The sequence below is a fragment of the Epinephelus moara genome, chromosome 16, assembly GCF_006386435.1.
Source record: "Epinephelus moara isolate mb chromosome 16, YSFRI_EMoa_1.0, whole genome shotgun sequence".
NCBI classification, from domain to species: domain Eukaryota; kingdom Metazoa; phylum Chordata; class Actinopteri; order Perciformes; family Serranidae; genus Epinephelus; species Epinephelus moara.
The window spans coordinates 37,178,714-37,200,478 of record NC_065521.1 but is presented as its reverse complement, the minus strand read 5'-3'; the positions used below and the strand labels follow the sequence as shown (position 1 = coordinate 37,200,478).

At 43.7% G+C, this 21,765-nt stretch overlaps 1 protein-coding gene across 1 annotated transcript in view; it reads left to right on the top strand.

The window, feature by feature from the left end:
• iqsec2b (IQ motif and Sec7 domain ArfGEF 2b) overlaps nt 1–21,765 on the top strand; it is a 45,237-nt gene that overhangs the window by 12,218 nt on the left and 11,254 nt on the right. The window contains 3 exon segments of the mRNA XM_050065307.1: nt 19,354–19,651; nt 19,775–20,092; nt 20,367–21,421. Of these exon segments, the coding sequence (XP_049921264.1) occupies nt 19,354–19,651; nt 19,775–20,092; nt 20,367–21,421 (1,671 nt within the window).

Genomic DNA, 21,765 nt, shown 5'->3' with positions numbered 1-21,765 from the left:
TATATATATATATATATATATATATATATATATATATAAAAGCATAATTATAAGTCTACGAAAACCAAACGAATTTTATTTTATAGTGATTATACACTTGTATAAACATATTAATGGGTAGAATATTCAGATTCAGATTCAGATTGACAATAAACCATGCCAAATATTACACACTGGCCCTTTAAGTAAATAAAAGCTTCGTTTCCACTGAGGGAAATGGTTTCAGCTTACAAAAATAGACAGGAGGTCTGCGTCGGTGCATCGCGTACTGGGGAGGTGAACGTTAGGCTACAGCTCAGGCTGTATGCCAATGCAGAGCCTACAGCGTAGGTATGCCTTCGAGTCGACACAGAAGTATAAATTCCACCTTAACGAGAGGTCAGTTCTTGATGAACTGAAGCAAAGGAGAACAGCTATAACAGCAAAACTATATCAAGATATCTGCTCAAAACTCTCACACAACTCGTGCAGTATATTAGAGTCTCATTTATTCAGTTGTTTGGTCAGTATGTCCCAAACACATGCACTTTTGCTGAAACATTACTATTTAAAACACTTTGCACGAACAGTGTCATGCATGGACGAGAAGCGTGCTTGGGCAAGCGAGTGCGCTTGAACTGTGCTTAATGGCATATATGAGCAGAGTTTATTCATTTGAAATAGTATGGTTAGCAGAAATGCATATGTTTGGGAAGTGCTGAGCATACGACTGGATAGATGAGACTTGGAATATATTGCACGAGTTGTGTGAGAGTTTGTAAACTGATGTTTAGATATAGTTTTGCTGGTGTTAAACGCTGTCCTCCTTTACTTGAATTCATCAAGAATTTTCTCTGTTTTTGGATTCTTCGTTCACCGAGAAGGCATTGTTAGAAAAATAAAGTTTTCTTTACCAGGTCGTGGTTGTAGGAACAAAATTAATCATTACCATATAAAGAAGTAGTATTCTGCTTCCTTGTGTGTTTAAGGCTTCATTGTACCTGAAGTAAACTGTGTCCTTGGGGAGATTTTTTTTGTGTATGAGAAGCTTTCTTTGTAGCTGTTCTCATGGCAGCTATCAGTTAACTGGAGGCCTTGCTTTTGCTCTACACTTCCAGGTTTTCATTATATTATGTGACTGAATCTGTGACTCTTTGTCAGACCTACTGAGGACACACCAGGTGTCGGAGCTCTGACCTTTCAGCTAAAATGGATTGACTCTGTTATAACTCTTATTATTCTGTAACACAGGGTGAGTAATTGATATTTAAATTACGTTTTGTGGGTGAAATTTTCCTTTAACAGTCTCAAGCTGCAAACTGTTATACCCCTAGACACATGACCTCGCCTTACGTACCTGCCTTCTCGATACCATCGATATCATCACATCAGACTGTCTTGAAATAGTAAGAAGAGAAGTGAATAGATAGCTGTGATGTAAAGTTTTTCACAGGAAGTGAAATGTTCTTGGACCGGGAGCGCAGTGAGAGATATAGTTGCTGTGGAAACTGTTAAGCTGTCCTCGAGGCACTTACAATATTGCATTTCCATCCTCCCTCCACCTCCAACTTACCTCACCTATCCAGGGGTGGGAGGGGTGGAGGAGGAGGGGAGAGAGGGTAACTAAATATCCAAATCATGACCCCCCCACGATCCTAAGCTTTGTTTTAAATGTCAGCTGTGCACAGATAACAGTGTCCGAATAACAGCCGTGGTAAATTAGCGCAGAGATTAGCGGTCTTGCTTTGTCATTAGCAAGCAGGGCAGAGCGCTGAGCCTTCTCTCCATTCATCAGTGTGTTAAACATCACTGTGCATCTAATCATGCATCATACCCCCCACCCTCAAAACCCCCTCCTCCTCATCCCTGGTGTAGTATGTGCAGGTTTCCACATCACATCGCTCCCTCTGGCATGTCAGCATCTGATCGACACAGGTGCATTTCTGTATCCCTCTCCCAGCTGTTACTATTTACTTTATTGGTTGTCTTTCCGGTTCAAATGCAGATAAGTGGCACTTTTGAGGCGGGATGTTTGTCAAACACTCATGCACACGTTCTGTGGAGCAGAATAGGGAGACTGGTTACCGTGGGAACGCTGTGAGCTCTTCTGTGAAGAACTCTGTGGGCGAGAGACACAGAATAGAGAGATGGAGAGAAGTGAAGAGAAGAGAGGGTAGGAGTGGGAGCAGGAGCAGGGTGAAAGACAGAAACAGGATTGAATGACGGCTTGATGGGGATGGATGAGACATATTGAAGACAGATGAGCGCTGCGACGTTTTATTTATCATGCGTCTCATTGAAAAGTTGGGATGTGGCTCCTCTGGCCGGCAACCACTGACAATTAGTGACGCTTTATGACCGAGATCTGTTTCAGACTTTGCAGAATATCCCTCCGGTGATCTGCAGGGATATCGTTTCCTTGAATTACTCCCTCTGTGTTTCCCACATCACATTTGAACGAAGCCTAATTGTTCTTCATTGGATGAATCATATCCAGTGAAAATCAAACACACACCTATTCACACATGTGCACGCAAACTCACAGGGCACAGCAGGTGCCTGGTGTGCGTAGTTGAGTCGTATAACTGTAACTGTGCCCCTCCTTGTCAGTGCTTTCGCCTGGCACTCAACGCCAAACGCCCACACAGGCAGTCCGCACTGTTGCCAAGCAGCAGGAGACTCAAGCTCACAGTGGAAAGTGGGAGAGGGGGGGTTGGATGTGGAAGAGCTGGTGGAAGGGGAGATGGGGTGGTGGGGTGTATGAAAACATACTTAACTTTAGGCTACAACGCAGTGTGTGTGGTTATCAAACGTCTCTGTTTGTCAGCAGGAGTCAGGCGGGTCACATGCTGGAGGTGGGATGACGCAGTGCGCTCCCACACTCTTATTTCATAGACAATGGCAAAAAGAAACAAAAAAAAAACAATGGTGAAAGCACAGTTTGAAGTGGGTCGCACCATGGTGGAATTGGACCGAGATTTTTAAACTAAACCCCCAGAAAAGCCACGTGGATGTAAATAAAAGTGCTCTCTGACAGAACAGTTGTTGTGGCGTGGAACCGCACAAAAAAGTCTGCCACGACAGGGCAGGTGATGTCTTCCTGTGATCGCAGCATGTGAGCCTTTGCTCCCACTCTCCTCGCTCGTCTATACATAGACTCACCTACGCGCTGACACCCCCATGCCACCGCGCAGGTTTGAGGAAACACTGATTCCAGAAACACCATCACTCCACATCCTGTTTCCATTTCACATCCCTCCTCCCCTCTCGGTTCTTCTTCCCTCCATCCCTCCTCTCTTGATTATTTTCACCCTTGCCCTCCTCCGTATTCAACCTCTCCCACTCTCACGTAGCTCGCTCTCCTCCCACTCTTCTTCCTGCCTCCAGCCTCTGTCAACTCGCTGCTTTAAATACACGCCACCTCACATTCTCACAATGTACCACTTTTTCTTTTAGCCTTCCTGTGTCCTCTCTGCACAATAACATCACAAACGTCTTTCGACCTGTTGTTGATTCATATTTGGATCTCTAATCTTTATCGTCTTGTGATTCTGCATGTGCCTGGTAATGACAGAGAGATAGATGTACACATACTAATAGTGTGTGTGGGTAGTATGTGTTTTTTGTTTTTCTATGGAGGTGTAGAAGAAGGAGGAGGGCGATTGGGGCATTGTCTGTTTTTTTTTTCATGGCACTGAGGGATTCAGGCATAACTGCTCATGAAGCAGAAATCAGATCCTAGATGAGCCTGTCAACACTCGCCACACTGGGGGATGCTCTAACGGGAGGCATTAGTTACTGCTGGTAAAATACAAATCTTGGCAGTGCAAGACCGCACAGTGTGTACGAGCATGACTCAGGCTCACGTAACAGCACCTCTGCCTCTCTTCACATCTCCATCCAAAGCTGAGCGGGTCATTGGGTTCAGTTGTTTTGGAATATTTAGTCCCTCTGTGTGAAAGAGACCTAATACAGAACAAATTAACAACATGCAGGTCACCCACATCTTGTCAGGATAATCAACAATATATTAATCAGTGCTGGTAATTAAGCCTGAAACTCGTCCTCTCAAGGCGCCAGCTTGTAACCTCTGTGTAATCTTTATAAATAGGAACGAACAAGGCGCTCCTGTTCCAGTTAAAATAGCCACTGACATTAAATTCTCATTTAATTGGAACTTTTTATCATTTGCGCTAAGCAAACGAGCACTCCGCCTACAAGATTACATCCTTAAACACTCTCATTTTTACCACTCTGTGTTTAGAAACCCCTGAACTCTTGCCAGCAGCCCTGTTCACTGTACCAGACTACTTTGACCCTGCCAACATTCAAAAGGCAAGAGTCAATTTTAAATCCTGTCAAACATGGATTGTGTTTCAGTTTACCTGATCAGTAGGATTAAAGGATAAGGCTGGTGATACTCTGTGCTTTTGTTCTTTTTAACAAATCCCTTGAAAAGGTCAAAACCAACAGTGCGTTATTCTTTCTCTCAGTATTTTCAGCTTCGCTGTCTGTGGCTCTCAGGTCTGAGCCCAGCTGTTGATACAGGAGAGGAATCTTAAAACCTGTAATAACCGACTTCTTTCAGCCACTTGGGGGCAGCTAAAACAAGCTTTAAGGGATCATACATGTTTTTTGAGGTTTCAATTGGAACATGTTTACATGCTTTAGTGGTCAAAAAACACTTTTTTTGCTTATAGTGTCTGTACAGGCATACCTGTATTCACCCTCTGTCTGAAACAGTCCGTTTTAGCGCCTGTCTCTTTAAGGCCCCCTCCCAAAAAGCCCAGCCTGCTCTGATCGGTTCAGCGTTTCCGGGTCTTCCATATCTCTGCATCTGTTCATCATCATTGCCACTTGAGGAAGTGACTGTTACTGAAAATAGAAGCACTTACTACCCTGAAAAATAGCCAGTGAAAGCTTAGAAACCTAGTATTCACACCTGGACATGTTCCAGCAGAAATATAATCTGAAATCTGTGAGAAATTAACAACATCAGCAACCAAGATTACATGTTTCCATGACGTTAGCATGTAGCTACATGTAGCAGTGTACTTGCAGCTGATGAATGACTGTAACAGAGAATAGCAGCACTTTCTACTGTAAAAAAACACAAAAACTTCTTAACCAAAATCCTTACAACTGGATATATTCCGGCAGGATTATGATCCAATAATGGGGAGTTTCCTGGATATTAGCATAACAGTTCTCAGCGGGCCAAAGAAATCACAACCCAAACCAAACTGACCTGGCTTCAAGTTGAGTCTTGAACGCGGCGAGTCTGAGATCATCACATAAAATGCTGAGCCAAGCCCGACCAAGCGTGACCCCTCCAAAAAGCACTAGTCGGCTTCTAACGCCCGGGACACACGAGCCATGTGGCGGCACAAGCCATGCATGTCTAGCAGGAAATTGAGCAGCTTGGTGGATCACTGATCACCGGTCAGTCAACGCACATTTACGGCCCAAGTCCTGTCCACAAATTTGCAAATCCTAGGATGATGAAGGAATAACCTGCCCTACTCTTCCTATGATTAGCTAGTACTAGTTGCCGTCATAGGTTGGATTGATTAGGTTTAGGCAACAGGAGTGGGGTTTGTTAAGGTTTGTGTAAGAATGTAAGGGTAAACCAATCAGAGGCAGAGTAGGGCAGGCCATTCCTTCACCATCCTATGATACGCAAATTTGCACCTGGTCCAGCCCGTCAGGCTTTTTGGGACCTGTCAAGTTCTGGTTGAGATTGAGAACTCTATTAGCATGTAGCTACATGTAGCAGTGTACTTGCGGCCGGGCACTGACAGTAACAAAGTATAGCAGTACTTTCTACCATTAAAAATCACTAATAAATGCTTGTAAACCAAAATATTCACAACTGGACATGTTGCAGCAGGAATGTGATCAGAAACTGGGGAGAAATTGACAACATTGCCAACCAAGATTACACGTTTACCTAAAGTTAGCATTAGGCTACATGTAGCAGCGAAGGCTACGTAATATAAACAGTTGCAGTAGCGTGCCTGGAGCTGTGAAAAGAAATTTGTTAAGAGCTGAAGGCAGCTTGTCTGGAAAGTAGAAAAATGTTGGAAATAGAGTATTATAAAGGTTTGACTGAGGTTTTTGCTCACAGGGATTACTTTTACATACATTTACCTCATTATTAGAAGCTTTTGCCACATATAGTATAAACATCCGACGTATCATATATATATATGACAGAAAATAAGTAAAAGCATATTAGGTCTCCTTTAAATTAACTGTTTCCAGCAGCTATGAATCAACATTATCAGTCCTTTGGAGTCATGTTTGTGTCCTCCTGATGAATGTAAGTCTATTATTCACTCTCTTTTAGTGCTGTTTTTGGTCTCTACCAACTCCTGAGGAAAATATCTGGCTCTTTAGCTGCTAAATTCTCCACTATATTCACCAGCTAGTTGCTAGCTGTGACTCTCTGTTGTTTGGTGCTGAGCAGGTGGTGTACAGTGGGATTTTAGAGCTTCTTTTTTTCTTGAAAACAACTGCCTGCTGCAAATGAACGACACTACGAGAGTGATGAGAGTGAACCAAAACAGTAAAGTTGTGGGCCAAACAGCTGAACAATGAGCTGAGAATCAATTTAAAGCTCAGTAAAGCCAAAGGAAGTTCATCATGACGAGCGACCCCTTTCATCTTGTAACATTGTTTTCACATTGTTGTCTCATACGTAGTTATTATGAAGACATTGTTTACAGCCACTTCAAGTACATCATTTAAATTTTATAAAAGGCTCAGTAATTTCCTTAAGCAGCTGGGCACTGTAGTCGTTAGCAGATGTTACCAAACAGGAGGAAAACTGTATTTATTTTAATACTGTATTGAGGACTGTTTTCATCTGCATGTTTAGTGAGTATTTACGTCAGCAGGAGGGTGTATGTGGGTTTGAATCAAAAATAAACCACGGTGTCCATTTTCATGCTAATGAAGCAACATGTTACCCAGTGCAGCAGCGTGGCTAATTGTTGGGCTTTTAATAGTTGCTGGACAACAATGGAGCTCTGTGGCACTGACGAAAGATGAGCTGCTTGAGACTTTGACGACACAGGCAAGAGTTTTTATTAAAGCTGCAATAAAGAGTTGATTAATTGATTAGTCAAAGGACAGAGAATTAATTGGCAACTATTTTGATCATCATCATCGTTTCAGGCTTCTTAAGTGTGAAAATGTGGTGCTTTTCTTTGTCATAAAAAACTGAATAACTTTGGATTTTTGGACTGTTGGTTCTATCAGTTGTATGTAACAGATACCATTTAAAGATGTCACTGTGAGCGTTTTGTTGACAACTTCTCTGTGTTTTTAGCCACGAGCCAGATTTTTCACCACACCTCTTGGAACCCTTGACCTCGTAGGTAGAAAATAATAGGTTAGCTAGTACTGTTAGCCTGACAGCGGTGCGTCCATGTACAGAGTTGAAATATAAAAGACAGTTGCACTCAGGCACATTTACTCACCTGACCGAAAACAAGATGGCCGTTGTTTCAGTCGTGAATGCAATGCACAATACACAAAATAGTTATAGTCAGCGGCTTGCATTTAATGTTAGTAATGTTAGGAGGTGTGGAGGACGAGGTAATTTGTAACAATGATTGTGTTTACACCGGGCGAATTAGTCAAGTTGTGTGAGAATCACTTGTCTTTGTTTTGTATGGATCACATGTAACATGAGTTTTAATTTCCTGATGATAACCTGCTGCCTGCAGGTTCGTCCAGCTCCTTCATGTAGTCAGTTTGTGCAGGCACTTCCATCCTTCATCTGACTTTCACTCATTATAATTGGGCTCACAAGGGAGAGCGGGTCGTCCACTAATTGGAAGATTGGTGGTTCAGTCCCTGGCTCCTCCAGTCCACATGTTGAAGCATCCTTGGGCAAGATACTTCACCTCAAATTGCTCGGTGTGTGAGTGTGTTAAAACTGAGTAGCAGGTGACATCCTGTACGGTAGCTTCGGGACCAGTGTATGAAATGTGTCTGTGAATGTGACATGTTGCGTTCAAGTGCTTGGTCAGAAGACTAGAGTGGAGCTATACAAGCGCAGGTCCATTTTCCATAATAGTCACCTGATAGCAAACAAGCTATTGACAAAAAGAAAAATCTAGAATATCACCAAACTTATCCTTTAACAGAATTGCTTGTAGCTACAAATAAAATAAATCTATACATGTATTAATCCATCAATCTAGTAAAATTAGGTTTCTGTGATACAACTGTTGTTTTTCGAGTGTATAACACATTCTGAATTTCATCTTGGTCGCCTCGTCTCCCACAGCTGGCTATAAAACAAGCTGGTTAGCTGCTTAAGTGTTGCAGCATCTCACTTTCCTTTCTCGCTGTCTTTGCTGAATTTGTCTCCGAGTGTTTCCATGCTAAAATGACAGGGACTGCGTGTCCTTGACAGCAGCTGGCCCCAGTGAGAAACCAGCCATTTACATGCTAATCTCAACCACTGCTCACTCTTCAGCTGCTCACTCACAATCTGCAGATGGAACATCTCTAATTCCTGCCAGAGTAGAGGGGCAGCAGAGAGGCTTTTGTGTGATATGTGCACTTCTGCATGCATTACAGAAAGTGGTTTCACATTTTCATACAGGATGATCCACAGAAGAACCCCGCAGTAGACCAGTATAGAGCTTTATATAATCCGCCAGAGTGGTTGGAAGTTTCTCACACAAAGCTCTCGTTTAACAACTCTGTTTGGAGGATTTTTAGGCATTTCTTTTTAAACTCCTACATTAAGACACCTGTAAACTTGATTTGAGGAAAACATGCAGTGTTTGTGACGCGGCGTCTCTGGAAGACGTTAGTCACCTTGCTGTCGTCAGAGTCTGTCACACATCTATCTCTCTTTTAAATGTGCCATTCATCGTACTACCATTGACGCTGTATGATTTGTCACTATCGATGTGCAGCTTCAGATCAATGCTCTCCCTTTCTCTCTCTATCCCTCTCTTGGTCCGTCTCGCTTTCTGCTTTGCCGCTGACTGTATGTGTGTCTGTTTCTCTGCTTTCTCCATGTCTCCATGTGTGTGTCGTCCGTCTCTGGTCCTTCCTGTCAAGTGTCCGGCCGCTGTCTTTCTCAGGGCAGCCCATCTCGGCTCCCACCACTCCCACGGCGGCGGGCAGCACTGCCTATGCCGCTCTGTTCCCCACCAGTCTGACCGTTCACAGCTTCGTCAGTCTCCATCAGTACTGCTGCCCCTCCACTGACCAAAGCTTACAGCGGGAGGACAGGTAAGGGCCACAGCAGGGCCTGAGTACAGTGAGTACAGCACAGTAAGATTAAGAAAACAAAACCCTTAAACCTTCATAAGACGCCTTGCAAGTCACCTGCAACACAGTCACCACCACTTTCTTTACATTTCATCCTCGTCTGCCTGCTCCCCCCACCCTCTCTTAATCCCAAGCGCCTGTGCTTCAGTCTCCTACCACTCCCAGGTGTGACTAATAGCTGGAGTTAGGCCCCTCTACCAGCTTGAAAAACACAGCTCCTTCACCGCGAGCGAGACGATAGCAGTCATCTTCAATAAGCTATGGGACCGAGGTGGACTGAGTCACAAGTGAACCTGGCGAATTCTCGTCCTCTTTTCTCTCCTCCTTCCCCTCATTTATCCTCCACCTGACGCTGCTCTCAGACACATCAGTGCATGATGCACCAACACTGCCATCTAATGGCTTTAGACAGCTGTGATGTGCACACACTCAGAGTATGCTAAACACCATTTTTAACCAAAAGAATGCACCCACCCTGCTTTAAGCTTTTCTAGTTCCCACCTGTTTGCTTTCTTTGTTTGTGTCTCATGCTGTTTTTCCACTCTCTCTCTCTCTGTCTTGTCTGTCTGCCTTCCCTGTGCTTCGTTCCGTGTTTTGACTCGTCCCGTGTTGCTTTCCAAGAGAGGAGGGTGAGGATGAGGGTGCCCATCAGTTCTGTTGTTCTGCCTCAGGCTGCAGCAGCCCCTCCTCTCGCTGAGCTGAGGTGTGACCGACTGCGCAACGACTCACTCGCCCATTTACCTGTGAAAAGACTATCACAGTTTATGCTGCCAGAAAAACGGAGACCTCACTGTGTACCAAAAAGGCAAACTCTTGCTGCATTTTAGCAGGAACAAAAATAGGAATGCATGCAACTTATAGTCTCTGTGACAGTTCTGTTTCTGTGCTGTTGTTGATTTCTTCATGTATCATACTGTTTGTGCATTTTAAGGAATCTTGATGTTGTCTTCTCTTTGTATTCTTTGCTATTCATTTCTTTTCTTGGAGCCATAACAAGCTGTCAGAACACATCACCATCGTCTGCTCATTACTGTCACACTCATGCTTATCTTGGATCCACTAGTTGAGTCATGTCAGTTCAGATGTGCTCAGTCAGTAGTCACCATTTGTTATCTGTGCAAATAGCTTTAAATTCCTGTCACCAACCTTTATGCAATGTCAGAGAGGCTAGCTTCCTATGTGATGTAAAGACATTAATTGTATGCAGTTTGTTTAAACCCAACACATCTGATCATCACTGTCTCATCTACTATGTTTATTCATGAGGATATTTATCTTGGTTTAGTACTGAGCAAAATAAAGTTCTCTAGTTCCTGAAGACACGTCAGCTCTGTCTTTTAAAATGTCCGAAGGTGAAATATTTGTTGCTGTAATTGCTCTGTGTTCTCTCAGTCATGCTGGAATGTTGCTTGTACACACCCACCTCACTCATGTTCACCACAAACACAATGTGCTCGTCCACAGGCAAATATTAATCATAGAAACTATATTTTCAGCTCTGTATTGATTATATGGTGCTCACAGTCCTTGAATGATAATGCTCTTCCCCTGCAGAAAACACAGTCCATCAGTGTTGGTATCCTGGTTAGCAGTGTTGGAATGTTACAGTTATGTAATTAAATTACAAATTAATGTAATTGTAATCTGTTACAGTTACTGAGAAAGCAATATGGATTAAACTGCAATTACTAATCAAAATAATGGTGATTACAAGATATGAATAGATTACTGAAGGTGCCTACTGGGCACAGGCCCAGAGGCATTTACCTGAGAAATATTACTTGGAGAGACACACAAAGACCACAAAGTGATGCAAAACAGCTGTAAAGAGACACAAATACACTTACAACTGTCAAAAGGAGTAAAATAACTACAAAGAGACTCAAGATTACTGCTAAGAGACACACAATAACTACAAAGAGACGCAAAATGATTGCTGACAGACTACTACTAACTACAAAGAGAAGTAAAACAACTACAAAAAGAGACACAAAACAACTACAAAGAGAAGTAAAACAACTACAGAGAGACACAAAATGACTGCTAAGAGACACAAAACAACTACAAAGGGACACAAAATGACTGCTAAGAGACACAAAACAACTACAAAGAGTTGCAAAACAACTACAAAAAGAGACTCAGCCATCACAAAGTCTGTGTCTTGTTCCTATGTAGGAGAGGGGGTGGGGTCTTTTGCATGCCTGTGCCCAGGGGCTCAGTGTCTCATAACCAGCCCATGCTACAAAGGAGTTACATCTTAATAAATATTTTTTCAGTAAAAAGCTCATTTGTAAAATTCAACATTTATTCTGTTGCATTGCATCTTTTCACAATTCAGAAATGCTTCCTTTTGTCATATTTCCAGACAACACAGCTCAGCAAAAAAGTAATCAAAAAATAAGATAATCTAATAAATTACACTACTTTAACTAACTAGTAATCTGTAATCCATTATGTTTCAAAAGTGACCTTCCAACACTGCTAATTAGCATGTTGCTATAGTTGGTGGAAACCTGACACGTGTGGAAGAAAACCAACTTTGTTTTTAGCTCAAAGTTGTACAATTTTCTAAATGAACACAGGAGAGTGCGTGTAATCTTTAATTTAAAGGAAAATCTCAAATATTTTTGTAGTTGTTGTTTCTCAGGACCTTTATTATCTGTGTATACTGTAAAATGAGCTACTGAACCACAGAGAGCATCAGTTATACATCTGGAGTTCATGATACTTGCATATTACAGATAATTCAACATTTTTCACACATTATATTTTCCATCTTTACAAAAAACAGGCAGGTTTCCTCCTGGTTGATTTCATCCACACTGCTTATGTCTCATATTCCGACTTAAATCTGTGTCGTCCATCTCAGCTGCTTTAACACACTATGTGTCACCATGTGTCTTTGCTTTCACCTGCATTCATGTTGACAGCACAGACATCAAGAGAAAACACCAAACATTTCCTATATTTCTCCTTTCTTTTTTTTTTTCAATAAACGAATGCACTTATTCTTTGTGTCTCTTCGTCTCTTCCTGTCGTTGCTGTGACGTGTTTTTTTGTTGTTGTGTAATAATTAAAGTGACTGTGCATGTGTCTGTGATCCGGCGCAGGGAGGAGGAGGAGGAGGAGGAGGGTGGAGGGAAAAAGCTGGGCAGGGTGAGGGAAGTTCACAGCTGTCAAAAGACTGTCAAGAATGTAGCCTGTACAGCTTTGCAGGGCGAGCAAGAGCCAGTGTGAGAGTGTATGTGTGTGTGTGTGTGTGTGAGAAAGAGAGCAAAACAGAAAGGGAGAGCTCAAGAGAGGGTGTGCTTGTTATTACTCTGCTCCAGTTAGTATGGGACCTTTCTCTTGACAGTAGCAGCATGGTAAGAACTTTTCCTCCACTTTTATTTCACTTGTAGAATTGTCACAAAAGGAGCTTTTAGTTTGGCACCAGTGAGACATGACGTTATTGTAACACCGGTTTGTACGGTGGCCCACGCTGCAGTGATGTAGCGGCTGTGACATGTGGTTTGTGCTGTAGATCACCAGTCTGTGTGCCGTGCGTAGGTAAAAATGAAACTGAATCATCACAGACAAACAGCAAAAGAACCTTTTTAAAACAAAAGATTAACAGTGTTGACATGAAAGAAAGAAATGCTTTGGGAAGACGCATATATAGAAGGAGAGGTACCTGTGTGACGGAGCGTGCATGCCGTTCAGATGACAGGTTACATACCTTTCAAAGCCTGAGTAATCTGCCACACTGTCATGGGTGTCACTCAGATGCATGCACACAGTGTACAGAAGTAGAGCAAATTACATAATTGCTTCTTGAAACATGTTTGTCATGTCAGTTCGGACGCCTATTAGGAGGATTTGTCAACTACAGTGCAGGTCTGAAGTGAATCGGACAAAAAATGTCCAACTCATGCACCCAGAAGCGCCTCCAATCATCTCACTAGAACACCGAGAAAAGAGAAGTAATTTTCTATCTGAAGTTTATGTTACAATGTGTGCCTGTCTGTATATACAAGACTTATCTCTTCATTCCCTCTGCTTCATGTGCCAGAGATTATCTGATAAGTTTGTGCTTACAAAACACTGCCAATTTCCAGCCACATCATCCTGCAGCCGTGCAAACAATGCAGCAGCGCGAGGCTCTTTTATCTCTTCGTTCACTACCTGGATTCAACATGAAGTGGCATCCTCTGTGGACAGAAACACAGAGCCTGTCTGAGCTTTGAACTGCAGGATCTGGGTCACAGAAAGAAGTGAACAGTGTGTGTGTGTGTGTGTGTGTGTGTGTTGGTAAACTCACAGCTTGAGACAGCGAAGTGGCAGAAGAGTGTTGGCGGTGGAGGAATGCTCCGATGTGACCCATGAATGATTTGATTGTTTCCTTTCAGTTTGGCCGTTTGAAAGTATAAAATCACGTGTGATGAGGAGAATACAGATTGTTCCGGTGGTAGATTTAGTTTTTATGATGAAAACAATAATAATACTGTGTTTTTTTAATCAGTTTAAGTCCTGATATTGATGGTAAATATTACTGCAACACCAGAGTTGTTAGCTGAAATCTTGCTGTTGGTCCTTCTGTTGCTTTTTATCATTCATCACTCACATTGGCAATGGCGGATCTTCCTGTAGGCCACGTAGGCAGTGGCCTAAAGGGCCAAAATACCCCTCCCACCAGATGCAGATCCAAAGACCACATGCTAACGGTTGGCCTGTAGCAGGGGTACCACTTCCAGTCCATCTAGTTCATCAGTGAGTGATCATCACAGTCAGAACTTGCTAGAGATTTCTGGGTTTGGTGGAGTGGAGTGTATTTGGAGAGCATTAGTGTAAAGGCCCAGACACATCCACCTGACATCAAAGAACTAGTGGCAATGACAGCAACTGTTACGTCACCTCATGTCTCCTGTGTCTCAGCCAAAGTTGCACTTGAACACACGTCAAAGCTTACAGCCAACAGCCAACTAGCATGTATGTTATGCATTAGCATGAGAGGAAGTAACTCTTCATAGCAGCAGGTGGCGATAGTTTGTATTTGTCATTCAAAAAGGGCAACCAGAAGACCAACAGGGTGGATTCAAGACGCTAGTTAGCCAGTTAGCACATTACCAACACAACCTGATGTTGAAAGAACAAATTATATTTACCATGCGCTAGCGAACTATAACACAAACAATTACGAACCATTTGTACTAAAGAGCTCAGTGGCTAAAAAAAAAATCTTATCACATATAACATGTTTGTTTGGATGTACTGCCCTCTTGACTTTAGCTGATTGTTTACTTTCCTCACTAACGTTTCTCCTCTGGTGCACTGAGCTGAACTGCCAATCAGAGTGATTACACACCCTGATGGGCTCTGATGTCTCTAACACAGATTTAACATGCTGAATCGGCCGCAAAAAAGCCGACAGGGACCGGCTAGTGTCAATTTGTGTTGTGATGATTTATCATTAGCTCTCATGGTAGGGACCTTGCACAAGGTGCCGAATGTGTTAGGGGTTCGGCACTCACCCACCCCACCACCTCTTGTACGTAGAAGCAAGACACAGGCTTTGTGGTTTTGCCTCTTTTTGTGTTGCATCACTTTGTCATTGTTACGCTTTTCTTTTCTTTTTTTTTGTGGTTTTGTGTCTCTCTAGAGCAGGGTTCAGCAACCTTTACTATCAAAAGAGCCATTTTCGGCCAAAAAAGTTATAAGTCTGTCTGGAGCCGCAAAACATATTTGTGCCTTATAGTGTTGGCCACACAGCCTATTTAATCTACATTAGCCTATAAACATTCCTAATAGGTCTAAATGAGCATTCATTAATATGTTTTACGACAAAGTAGCTTCTCTGCTGTGGGCTGTTTATGATTATTTGGTACTTAAACTTTGCAGTATTAATGGTGACAGCAAACAAATCTGTCCACTCACCATGAAATTTCTTTATTTTCCTCCATTTTCCATTTTATTTTAGACATTTTCTTTTTCAAATTTGGAATCAATAGCTAGCCTTGCTAAGGAAACTCAAACTTAGCCATTGCTATTGAGATTCGGCAAATTTTAGGATAAGGCGTCGGGCCGTAGACGTATGAGGCACATAACTGAGGAGATAAAACATTTTTTATACACCATATAGGCTGCACATTTATACAATCGGAAATGTAAGAATACCTTTAGACTACAGCGATGTTAAATGAAAAATCAAATGCTGAAAAATAATTGTTATATAATTAATAACCGCAGATTGCTTACCCATCCTCTAGGGTCATTATGTGTCAGTTTTGGTTGTTTTGTGTCTCTGTGTGGTCATTTTGAGTCTTTTCCTGGTTGGTATGTTCCAGTAATTTGAGTGACATTTTGCAGATGATGGCCAGGAGGTCCCCTGACACTTTGGGCTCCTGGGCCTGTACCCCATTGGTCCGTTAAGTGGCAGGGGTAATTAAATTCTTACATTGCCTGATAAGCTTTGGAGCAAATGTCAAAATTGACACAAAAGTTGGAGATGAAGAGATTAGACAGGATATGAGATAACTACACCGAGTCAATGCTTAAGTGGAAATGAGTCAACAGACACGTCGATGCAATTATTGGCTCCTCCACTGCGGGTGGCATGAGAGGTTAAGCCTCCTTGTCCTGCTGCGGGTTCGATGGCACAGTCAGACCTACTGCCGCTCTTTCATACACACACAAACATGCACCGTCAGCACATCAATAATAAATGAGCGAGGGACAGGAGGCAGGGGACTGCATGGTGTTGACATTGTACTTCACTGCGCACAGCCCCATTCACTTTTCAGTTTCTTTCACTGGAGCTCTCTTGTCAATTGTGGCCCACATCTTTTATTCTCATAACACTATCAGCGATCACTTTCCCTGTTTATTAGATTCGAACCATCTGTTATGGCTCCAATTAAATGGTTGGTGGTGGTGAAACTCTGGGCCGGTCTTTATGAGGGAGCCTCTGGAGAGCACCTCTCTCTGGCACTGTAACAGGAATACAGGGTTTCTTACATAAGTAATGAGGTGCAGATGCCAGCTGCGATATGGCCGCACTCATGTTTTATACAACAAACTTTTTTACTCATATATCATCCTCACCTTGTCTCTTGCCGCATATTACCGCCTGGCTCTCGCTGCGGGCAAAAAAAATTATCGTCTTGTTAATGCATTCACACTTAGAGGTGGATTGCAAGGCCTCGCACAGGGGGGGAAAAAATCAATGCTGAAACAGAATGCATTTATTTTAAATGCTTCACCAAACTTAGAGAGTTTAAAAAGGCGTCTCTCGACTTTAAAATGTGTCACACAACACATACAGTTGATTTTTTGAGTGTTGTGGTTGATCCACCACAGAGGACATTCCCTCTAGTCCTAAGTATTTCGATTTTCCTTCTTTAAATGTGAACACATGACAGCTTAAGTTTTTAAGGATGTTTAAAGTGGTTAAATTGATCCAAGCAACAGCTGTGAATATTCAAATTTATGAGACCAGGCTTGCAACTCCCAAATGTTGCATTGCATGTATTTTAGATTTCAGGGATTCAGTTGAATGAAAATACCATCTGCTCCTGTTGATGTGCATGGCGGGGAGTTACAGTGAGTCCCTTGCCTGTGTCTACCTGTTGGCACACTGCAGAGGCACTCATGTGGCTAGTTTCCATTCCTTAAAAGGAGCAGTTTTTAAGCAGCTCTGAAGAAGGCAGAATTTCCTATTCACACAGTTTAGGCGATGTGTAAAGAGGCACTAAAAGTAGATGATTCATTCAGGCTTCCATTTTTAATGAACCAACAAGTTTAGACGACGCTGTGTTTGCACACCTCACCCTGCACAGATATGTTATTTTATCTGTTTACAAGGCAAATGTTATGTAGACTGTCATTCACAACCAGTGGAGCATCTTCAACACCCACCTCAATGGCGATAACAGTCAATACATCGTCATGGCAACTACGCTTCTCATCCTAACAACTGCCTCGCCGCCCACAACGTCCCACAGCAACCGTCACCAAGCAACCCCCTCCCGCTTCTCAGCTTCTCTATTTAAGGAGTAGAGGAGGAGGAATGATAAATGATGCTGCACACGGAGAAAAAAAAAAAACATTTTCAAGAGGAGATGGATGTTGAGCACAACAACTTGTTGCTCATAATTAATTTGTAAAGTGGAAACAACGCACAGCTTGTTAATGTGGTGATGAGCTCTCTGTAAGTGGCATAGCTATAAATTTGTGGTTTACATTTACAACTCAGCTGTGTTGATGTGTGCTTTCCTGCAGATGTCAGAATTGTGTCTTTTTCTCACCGGGCCTTTGCATGACTCTCGTGTTATGCAACATAATGGAGTTGTCCTCAGTGTTGTTGTTAGACTCAACAATAATTTAGCCGGGTCACGTGTTGCTTGAAGGCACAGGATGTCCTGCTGTAAGACCGTGCATTCTGCATTGTACAACGTTTTCCCCTCTGCCCACTCAAAATACTCAGTCTTTGTATGTGAACTGACGTGTGGTATGTTTGTGTTTCGGTATGACTTACAAGATCAAAACCAACAAATTAAAATACCTACAAGTTATTTCCTTGTTCCCCGAGAAGCTTTTTCCTTCTTGTCTTGTTTTTTACCAGCTGAATACTAACACAGGAAGTCTCTGCGATCCAGTGGAACAGTGACAACACAATGAGGGAGGGAGGAGGACGTTAGCTGACCCACACAGAGCATAAATGGTCACAGTCAACAAGGCACCATTTCAGCCCTTTTTTTGTCATCTGCATTAGTGTGCGAGCCTAAACCAGGGAAACTTATCTGGCTTTGCTCTTGGCCTCTTTTGGAAAATGACAGAAGGCCAGGGGCCAGTTAAAAACAAACATTAATAATTCATATATAAAAAATGAGTCCGGACCTCTGTCAGGGGATCAGAGTTCTCCCCTGGCACTTTATTTTGATAAACAAACTCTATTCTGATGCTTTTTATGCGCTGTAGCACATTATTTACATTCCAAGTACAAAAAAATCCCAGAGTGAATCAATTTATGAATTAGAAAATGGTCAGCACCCTAAGTTGAGTATCACTGGCCTTAACTAGGCAAAAGGTAGAACCACACAATAATGCGAGATGTGCCTTTTCTATGTGCTGAATGTAAAGCTCCAACACATCCTTGACCCTGGCTGTGTACTCTCTGACTTGTAAGGGACAGCTGACGGAAGGGGGTGCGGCTAACACAAGGAGGAAATGTAGGCAGGAGCATGTGACTGTAGTCCTCCCAAACAGAGACTGACTATTTGACTTGAGGTGGATTTAGTCTCTGCATACGTGCACAACAGGACACTTGGAGGATCTCCGGACTGATAAGTTTTCTGGTTTCCGCTCTGCTGACTGCAAATAGGATCCTTGAGTAATTTTCTTGGTGATTTGGTTGCAAGTGCTTTGCTTTCAGTTCTGCGAGAGTGAGGGTGAACTGGGAGGAGATGTGCTTTGTCATGTTTTTTGTCCCACGATATTTCACAGTGAGCTGACGTGCCTGTTTTACACCTGTGACGAATGTATCAACCTGGTCTTTCCTGTCAGTATGGTGTTGCTGGTATGTAGCGGTGGAGGAGTGTTTTTTAGTGGTTGATGACTCCTTGGAGTGTGCTGTCACTGTTGTGCTTGTCAGACAAGGATTCACTGAGAGAAAGACGGTGAGAAGCAGATAAACACTGGTAGGCTTGGCTAAACGTAGTAGTACATTAACTCATCCTCCTGACTCAATAAAGGAAGGAGATTGAGGGCAGAGACCTTTATGTCTAATGGATCAACAACCAACAATGTAGACAAGGAATGCTGTCAGATTTGGCACCTCTTTAAAGCAAAAGGAGTTTACAAGTGATAGAACTTCATCATGAGTTCCTCTAAGAGATGGTTAAGTCCTCGCCGCTCTAAACTTTACATGTAAGTCCTTATGTGTGAGCTCTTAAGTACTATTCAGCATGATTCCTGAACTTACTCAATCATTCATTCACTCTCTAATTTGCACTTAACACACTTCAAAGTGTTTGGTGTGATATTTTGTCAAGCCACTCATGACTCATTCTAAAAGCTGCTGCTAATTTTCTGCTGCAGTGTGGAGGGGGATTCCCAGTGTCCAGAGACGGGCACCCACAAAGACAGCTCATTCAGCCAGACGCCTTACCTGCGCGGCTCGGAGCGCTATACTGACAGCAGCACCAGCAGCGCGCCGTCTGGATCCAGGGACCCTTCGTGCGTGTCGGCCTCCAGTTCAGCCAGCTTGGCCTGGGCACTACGAACGCGCCACCAACCTGCAAGTCTGGCCCTCCGCAAGCAAGAGGAAGAAGAGAACAAGAGATGCAAGGCGCTTTCAGACAGCTATGAACTCTCGACGGATCTGCAGGATAAGAAGGTAACGACGTGGTCAGAGGATTCATGTTGCAAGTGTTTGTGTTCTTTGGTGTGTCCTGTAAGCCATGAGCGCTAGCAAACAATATGAGGATAATGGATGCCTTTGTTCTCCTTGTCCCTACAGGTTGAGATGCTGGAGAGAAAGTATGGCGGCTCGTTTGTAAGTCGCAGAGCAGCTAGGACCATTCAGACGGCCTTCAGACAGTATCGCATGAACAAGAACTTTGAGCGCCTCAGAAGCTCTGCGTCAGAGAGCCGCATGACACGCCGCATCATCCTGTCCAACATGAGACTGCAGTATTCCTTTGATGAGCGACAGCCTCAGCAGCAAGCCCAGACACAGACCAACTTCACCCACAGTGTTGCCATAGGGCCTCCACATTCCCCTGACCCAGACCGCACAGGAGACTACACCCACCTAGAGGACTCCTTCTCCAAACAGGTAACAATGTTCATTTATTTATATATAAAACTCTGTATGGCTTGAAAGTCTCAAAGGTCTTTACTGTAACAGAAAAATAAAAGAATAAAGAAAAACTTATCAGACAACTGCACGAAGCAACTAAAAGAAGGTTTTAATCACCAGCCTTAAACCCTCAAAGCACAGTGGAGTGACTGGATTTTATGTGTAAGACGTGACAAATGCACTATATTAAGAAGTTTCCGTTCAGACGTGAGGAATGTTGATCTCCTACCCCACTTTGTGTCCCCTTCAGGTCAAGTCCTTAGCTGACTCCATCGATGATGCCCTTACCTGCCGCGCGGGTCGCAATGACTCCCAAGAGGGCAGCAGGGAGGGTGGAGGGATTAGTGAAGACTTTGGAGAGTGTGTGTGGAGCAGCAGCAGCAACCCCTCCTCCCAAAGAGGTTTAGGAGAACGAGCCAGGGGTGCTGGAGGAGGACTCAGTATGCACGGCGACAGCACCGCCACCTCGTACAGCGACGTCACCCTTTACATGGATGATGGCATGCCGTCATCCCCGCTGTCCCTTGATCGGGCACCCAGCAGCACAGATACAGAGTACTGGGGCCCCGGTGGTGGTGTCGGAGGACGTGAGGACAGCAGGGACACTGAGGGAGGGGGCAGCAGTAACAGTCGACGCAGCACCCCGTGTACGGAGTGCAGGGACTATCGTCTAAGGGGCGCACATCTGCCTCTCCTCACTATTGAGCCACCCAGTGACAGTTCGGTGGACATGAGTGACCGTTCAGATCGTGGCTCTCTGAGCAGACAGCTGGTCTATGAGCAGGAGCCCGGTGTAGGGGCTGGCTCCCCTCAGGGAACCCTCAAACACTCCCCCAACACGGGCACCCGCCCTACCTCCACAGCAGCCGCCCAAGGTCAGACTCGAGCCCCTGGCAGACCCATACCCACACACATCCCTCACCAGGTGGCTGCACACCACCACCATCACCACCACCCTATCCACCACCATCAATACCCTGACACACCTTCATCCTCCTCCTCCCCTCAGCAGCCCCCCACCACCCCTCTGTCCTCCTCCTCCTCTACAGCTCTGCCCCCTGGTGGTCTGGAGCAGCCGTGCTGCTCAGATGGAGACAACGACTCACTCAACTCCACCACCAACTCCAACGAGACAGTCAACTGCAGCTCCGGCTCCTCGTCTCAGGACAGCCTGCGAGAACCTCTGCCACCTCTGGGAAAGCAGACGTACCAGAGAGAAAGCCGCCACAGCTGGGACTCCCCGCCATTCAACAGTGATGTGGTGCAGAGACGCCAGTATCGTATAGGCCTCAACCTCTTCAACAAGTAAGATGCCTGGAGTGCTAACAAACACAAGTGCCCATCTAGACTACCGTAGTAACTTCATATTTGCTAAAATTGTCACTTTATTCAGACAGTAGTAAATGAGACAAATAGTTTGTTTATTTGTTTGTGTGTTTGTTTATTAAGATCCCCGTTAGCCTTTGCATTGCAGTAGCTTGTCTTCCTGGGGTCTACACAGTTACATAGTGACAATACAAAACATACATTCACACTACATAACACAATACTAAATACTACATCATAGTGCACGTCCACTGTAAATGAAACACTAACAGTTGACATAGTTAACAAAACACACAAACACACACTAGTGTGTGAAGAAAAGT